General features: G+C 37.2%; 1 protein-coding gene across 1 annotated transcript; it reads left to right on the forward strand.

The window, feature by feature from the left end:
- Positions 1 to 2,078: 2,078 nt before the first annotated feature.
- Positions 2,079 to 4,570, forward strand: LOC149000150 (RING-H2 finger protein ATL52-like). The gene is made up of 2 exons (XM_089140969.1): positions 2,079 to 2,381; positions 2,598 to 4,570. The coding sequence occupies exon 2, from the start codon at positions 2,649 to 2,651 to the stop codon at positions 3,771 to 3,773; it is 1,125 nt and encodes a 374-aa protein (XP_088997095.1). The 5' UTR covers positions 2,079 to 2,381; positions 2,598 to 2,648; the 3' UTR covers positions 3,774 to 4,570.
- Positions 4,571 to 7,267: the final 2,697 nt, after the last annotated feature.

A 7,267-nucleotide genomic window follows, 5' to 3' on the forward strand; every position in this document is an offset into this window, starting at 1 on the left:
GATTTGGGGCCGGAGGGGAGATGCATACATGGCTCGATTAGACTGGGGAGAAAGTTGTTAGTTTTATAAAAAAAATTTAAAATATGATAAATACATATTATTATAAAAGGGTGGTCGCAGTAGAATAGTCGGTGAACCACAATTATAGTTTGAGATCACGATATTGAAACAACCTCAACCCTATCTATTAATATCAATACACATTTTATAATATAATTTACAATCGGGTAGGGTAAGGTCCGGCTCACCTAGAGTCCTCAACGCTAGCTAGCCACCTCTACCTTGACCTAGGGCTAGAATCTTCAAGTTTAACTTAACCTACCTTTAAGGCAAAGGTATTTCAACAAAGGCCTTGTTTGGAGCCAATGTAAGGTTAAGTAAACTTGCATTCCTATGTATAACTAAAACCTCAAATTTGTGACCACTGATCACAATAAACAACCTTATTCTTGACGAACCTCAACCATTAATGTAATGTTACAAATATTGATCGCTAAATGTGTTATCTTTTATGCTTGAATGGTCCCCAATGATGTTTGGATTGTAAACTTTTCTTGTGGGTATATCTTTTAAAAGTGATAGCATAAGAGACCATTCATACTCAAGGTTTGCCCATTATGTGATGGAAATTAGAAGTCAACACCATTTAAAGAGCGAATCAAGATTTGAGTATCGAACATACTATTACTCTAACCTCTAACCCTCCACCACACATTCAATCATGAAGGTCAATTCTGAACATTGATAAGATAAGTGGGAATCAAAATACTTTTATCTTCTATCCTCGAGGGTAGAGGATCCGAACTTCCTAGGAGCCCATGATAAGAGAAATTGTCACAGATGATGAATTTCGAGGTCAATTGTGTTCCTAGCCTTCAAACCACATTTGAGTGAGTTCCCCGTTGGATTTGGGTCCTCTCTAGTATGTGACATTCTATGCAGCTAATACAATTTGAACAACTCGAAAGGAGTCCTAGATGGACCGGACCAGGGTTTAGGTCCACCCCTACTTGATCTTGTCTTTTCCTATTTCTCTTTATCTTGTTTGGTTGATCTGTCCCTATTGGCAGTTCAAGATTTAATTTTTCAGACCAAGAGGCAAGTTAGGTCGGACCCAAAACCTAACTTGATGAACCTGAGATTAGACCGGGTCTACTTGAAATGACTCAAAATTCGTATCTACCATTTTCGTTATTAAATTTATGACCATTTGATCACAATCGAACAACCTGATTTTTCCCTCACCTACCACTAGTAGCCGGCTAAGAATTGGGTAGTTGCACTTGACCTTTCAGCACATCACTTTAGAAAAACTTATTACATTGTAAAGCTGATATGTCTCTCTCATGAATTTGTGGCATCAGTGAGAGGATACAAAAATATTTGTAGCCGACATACTCTTTAAGCTCTTCAATAAAATAATATCCTTCTCAGAACCTGAATCTTCCAATTTATTTAAGAAGATTCTTGGTTGACTGTTTGACTCTCTCGATTTCAGGGCAGTTCTTGCAATTTCCAAGAATTCAGACCTCACCATAATTTTAACAAAAAGAGAGAGAGAGGGAGATGGGTGTTCCATAAGTTTTCAGGTGGTTGGCTAGTCCAATGGATGGAGAGTGACAAAGAAGTTGAGAATCGGTTTTTCACACTCAATGACTCATTATTCCATGAAAGAAACTTCTCTGACTTAACACACTAAAGTTAAAAACAGATGAAGAGCCCCTTTTGTTTATCATACTACACTGACCAAATACCCTTAAGCATCTATCTGATTTACACTCTCCAGTGCCCTACTGAACAAAACCCATGAAACAGAGCAAAGGGTGTATTCTAGTTACCAAATACTGATTCCTAGTTTTCAACACAAACCCACTTCAATCATATCTCCATTCTCTCTCTGATATCTAAATTCACTTTTGGGTGTCTCCTCTCTAAAGCTACCAATAAGTAATCTACCTCTACAAAAGTAATATATTCTTAAGAGGTTATAAAAGTCATTTTAGGGTTCATTTTATATAGATATAAAGAAATGGGAGCTTGTATCATGGTATCAGCTCCTTCCACCTACATCTGGCTAGCTTGTCCAATAATATTGTTTTACAGGCTAAAGAAAGGGCAGAAAAGAAAAGAAAAGAAAAAGAAGACCTATCAACAGCACCCATCTCTTACTTGCTTTGCTTTCCATCTAAAACCTCAGTGTGGACCCCTTTTCTCCTCCTCTGTTTGTCTCTTCAACTAATGTATATGATAAGAACTCCCTCCTAACTCCCCCTCTCTTCTAGTGCTATCCAATTTCAGATTGGAGATTTTCTCCAAAGCCCTTGAAGGATTTTATCATGAATTAAAAGCCCAGCAATCACATGCAAGAACAGCTCTCTCAGGTACAAAGTTTTCTCTTATTTCTACAATTTTACTTTTCATCCTAATCTTTCAGTTAGCTTGAATTTGCTGCTATATAGTTTAGTTGTTTCTTGAGGTCCCAAGTTTCTTCTTGGGTTTAATTTGATTGATCACTGGAAATCATGAATTAGACTTAACTGATATCTTACATCTCCTGAATTTCTTCTTGTTAATGGATTAATTACTTGCTTGCTCAGTGACAAGAAAATCATGTAACAAAGTGCAAGTGGAATTAGTACCAGAGAGCCATGGGGTTTGTTGGAAGCCCACAATCTTGGGTGCCATATGATAACATTAAAGACTGTTCTCAAGGTTTTTGCAGTATATATTGTCCTCAGTGGTGCTACATCATCCTTCCTCCTCCCCCTCCTTATGAGTTTTCAGATGAAGGTGATGGCCCGAGCTTATCCCCTCTAGTTATTGCGATCATAGGAATTTTAGCAAGTATTTTCCTTCTTGTAAGCTACTACACCCTCATCTCTAAGTATTGTGGTAGAGGTATAGATTCAGGAAGAACAGAAAATCAGGATGAAGATGAAGAATTTGAAGAGAACAGGGACTCATTAAGCAGTGCTGAACCTTGGCATATCTCTTCAAGGGGATTAGATGAGGCCTTAATCAAATCAATCACACTCTGCAAGTACAAGAAGGGAGATGGGTTGATTGAAGGAACAGATTGCTCTGTTTGTCTCAGTGAATTTCAAGAGAATGAAAGCTTAAGGTTGTTACCCAAGTGTAGCCATGCCTTTCATCCTACTTGTATTGATACATGGCTAAGAGCTCACTCTAATTGCCCTTTATGTCGTGCGAATATTGTGATTGCGAATCCATTGCCACTTCAATTACTGTCTCCAGTTCATGAAAGTTTCCCAGAAGATGGGTCTTCAAGAGAAAGACGGGGAGAGAATGATACACTAGTAGCTGAAGAACACTCAGAAAGGAGTGGTGGAGAAGAGGATAGCCAGGGGAGATCAGATTCTGTTCCCAAGAACCCCATACAGAATTCAAGTCATTCTGGGGGATTGGAGGAGAGTGACACTATAATTGAGATTAGAGAGGAAAGTCCCCAACAGATAAGACACTCAGTTTCAATGGATCACTACTCATGTCGAACTCACATCTCCATGGCTGATATGCTTGTGATGAATCCAGGTGTTGACTCAGAAATGGAGGTTCACCAGTTTCAGACAGAGAATGTTGTTGGATCATCATCGAAACAAAGCAATGGTGAAGAAGACAGCAAGTCTAGCAGCAGAATCAGAAGTGTCTTGCATTGTGTTATAAGTCCCACTGCCATGAAGAGATCATTTTCAAGTGGGAGATTGTTCTTTAGTAGGCAAGGAAGGTGGAGGAACACAACAATTCCAATGTGAAAGTAAAGTACTTATAGTGAATGAAAGGAACAGTTACAGAGAAATAACAGTTTTCTTTTGATTGCTAAAATCATTAGCAAGAGAAACAAAAGGGTTAAAGATCTCTGTTGTGGAAATCTGAGTATTGTCACTGGGGTTGTAATCTTTTGTTCTCTGGTTTGGTGGTTTGAGGGATTCAAATGAGATTTGGATGCAATGGCTTCCATGGTAAGTAATACTTTCTTGTTAGGTAGTGGTGGATACAATTTGCATCTGAGTAAATGATGAAAGAGATTGTTTCACTTGATGTGAAAGTTATATGGTTCTTGTTCATGCTTTTTACCTTAATCATGATCTGATGAGCTTGTGGTCAGTGCTTTGAGTTCTCTTTTTTTATCTTTTTTCCCTTTCTCTTTTGGTAGAATATCTCTTCTTTGTCTGATCAGCCAGGGAAAAAAGAACTCTGTGGGCCTATGAGTTCATGGACCTATGAGAAATGGGCCTAGCCCATGGATTATGTGTGGGCTTATAATATGGGTTCTAGCTTTTTCTTCATTTTGGGTAAACTAATATGGGTTCTAAGTTTCTAACTCTTTTTTTTTTTGTTGACGTATGGTTTCTTTCTCTTATAGTATGGTTTACCCACTAGGATCAAGTGACTTCCCCAAGACTGGAGGGTATTTTGGGTGGATTTAATATGAATAATTTTTTTTTTGGGGTAAAAATATCAATAAGGAATTTTAATCCACAACTATGATTATGTAACAAGTATCATGGTGAATGTTGCATCGTTGTTGTTCACACGGAACAAAGTGTCGGCATTGCTAACACAGGGCGATAAATTGCCTTGTCGTTGGGGGGTGGACACGACTCCCCCAGCAACATGACATATATCAAATGTCTACGATATATCGCCGATTTTTCGACGTTATTTCGCGAAATTCACCATATTTAACAGAATTTCATTTGGTTTTTGATTGATTTTTCATTCGATTTTTGCCAAAGTGACCCCGTATCTATTGGCAACAAAATGTGAAGCATGAGTCATACTCAACATAATTGTATAATGAATTGTAGACTTTAATGCTTCTCTTCACCAATTGTTTATTTGTGTTTTCTTTACATGTTTACATTACTTTATATGAGTTTTTCAAACTTTCAAATTTGCCCGCATATATCTTGGGATGTGCCAATCAGAAACTTTAGATTAAGTGATGTATTAGGTTAAAATAATGCTCCCAATGTGTTTATTGGCCCCAAATTATGTTACACAACAAAATTCAAGCCAAAATGACCCTAAATACCCCTTGAAACCAAGGGTCGAATTTTCATCGACACCTCAGCCAAAAGTCACCTACATGTCGGCGAAATGTCGCCATGTTGGTGGTGTCGCCAGTCACTGACATGGTGACATTGTCCGATATTTCGTACCTTGGATGTTCAAGCTAAATCACCCAAAAATGTGGGGGGGGGAAATGTACACCCATACTCTTTAGAACCCCAAGTTGAAAAGATGAAAAGACCATTATACCTCTACTAATTTGGTTCTCTTACAAAACCAACTAATGATAAAATTTTACTAGTTTCAAGAAATAGGGTGATTATTTTTGTTAGAACAAACACCACGGAATAACAAATCAAAGAATAAACAAAAATAAAAACACAAAAAGATTTAACGTGGTTTATACATCGATGTGGTACGCTACGTCTACGGGCGAAGAAAAAAAGTTTTTCTACTATAAAAGAAAAACAGAATGAGATCTCACAACCAATTGCAAAAATCGGTGTTACAAGAATTCTTCCCCAAAACCCTAATTAAAAATCCCAAGTCTCAATAATGTGGTAGGTGAGCATAAAATACATAAAAACATAATCTAATCGGGTAAATAGGTAAACCCATCGGGTTGGGTCATACTGTATTGCAGAGGCTCCACCTCCGCACCCGCTCTACAAACTGAGATTAGTGGTGGGCTCCAGATTGAACCTATAGCCAAACCATCTACTTTCACATCAGATCTCCACAAACGGATGATTCAGATCACCCATCAAAATATATTATTACGGGTCCATTTTCCAAATCAAGTTAAAACATAACAATTTTCTATTTCTTCCTTCGATTAATGGACTAAAGAAGTTCACCAGATGCTCAGACATAGGCATCCTCAATGAGCATGTATTTATAAATTGAAAAATCATTATTGGTCGTCTCTCAGCTGTCATTGGTCCATGCCAAGACTCTTCAATCATCTTTTCCTTCATGGAATCCTATTTTTTATGCTTATGTTTGATTGTAAAGAATAAGAAAATCAATTCGAGGAGCAAGTGCAGTAAACATAAACATAGAGTGGAGCGAAATGAGTATTCTTTTCCCTAGAAGTTCAGAAATAACATCCAAGCACTATAGTTGAGTTTTGTTCTTCAATTCCATCACTTGTCAACATCTGAGGCAGCAGCAATTGTTTTAGATTCTATTGATCTTTTTCCTTTTCTTTTCCTGTTTTCTTAGTAACGGATTCTATTATTACTAATAATGACAATGGGGTTCTATTGATCCACCATTTGCAACATCTACCAAAAGCTTGCAAGTTTAGTTTTGATAGTCTAAAACTACTTTAATTTGTCCTGATACAAACAAATAAGTGTGGATCATCTCTCATGACGGAGAGCTTTTGTGCTCTTGAAAGGCTTTACAACCACAAACTATATGAGGTACATAAGTAAAAAAAAAAAACCCTAATCCTGTGGATTCTCTTATAATTTGTAGTCAATAGCCGTTCGAGAACACTCTGTGCTTCCCATAGAAGAAGATGATCCGAACTCGATACGAACATGATCTAGGTTCAAAGCTCAAACCTCAACATTCAAGGTGGACATGGATAGACAAGGTTAAGGTTAGATCAGAGTTGAATCACTGATCTGGGTCACCCAGCTTAACCTTTGAAGGATAAAAAATATGAAATTATACATTGTTTTACTGATTTATAACTAGGATGAAATTTACTTAAAGTTAAATATCTAACTTAGATTGTCTTGGCCCAAACCATATTGGTTCTAAGATCCATATTGGTTCTAAGATCAAATTTAAGGCAAAGTCAGAATATCCAATGTCGTAATGTAGGAAGTCCTATGTTCGAACTTCTGTCCCTCTACACCATTGCTTCCCCAACCTCAAAAGAAAAAAGGTTTAGTTCCTCTATCCTAAAGGTATGTACTTCCTTTAAATCTCTTCAAAACACAATTAGAGATAGACTAAGTGAGACTAACTAGGATCCTATCTCTGATTTATTTTGTCTGATTTATTTTGTCATCACTTAAAGATAGACATTACTCCTAGATATAGTGAAGAAATGTAAAGAGAGCACATATACCTCTCCATTCACAGATAAAAAAATTCAGACTATTCTTCCAATACCTTGGGATACAAACCCTTATCCATAGAACACTGATTTGACGATGACTATATAAAAAAAAGTCTACTGGAACAGCTATGGTAGATGTGCCAAGTTAACTAAGCG

This window comes from Hakea prostrata, chromosome 11 (assembly GCF_041222555.1).
Source record: "Hakea prostrata isolate BN-2017 chromosome 11, UWA_Hpros_2, whole genome shotgun sequence".
In the NCBI taxonomy this organism is placed as follows: Eukaryota; Viridiplantae; Streptophyta; class Magnoliopsida; order Proteales; family Proteaceae; genus Hakea; species Hakea prostrata.

What these genes read in the sequence shown, in the direction of transcription:
- LOC149000150 (XM_089140969.1), top strand. Translation starts at nt 2,649, where the DNA reads ATGGGGTTTGTTGGAAGCCCACAATCTTGGGTGCCATATGATAACATT.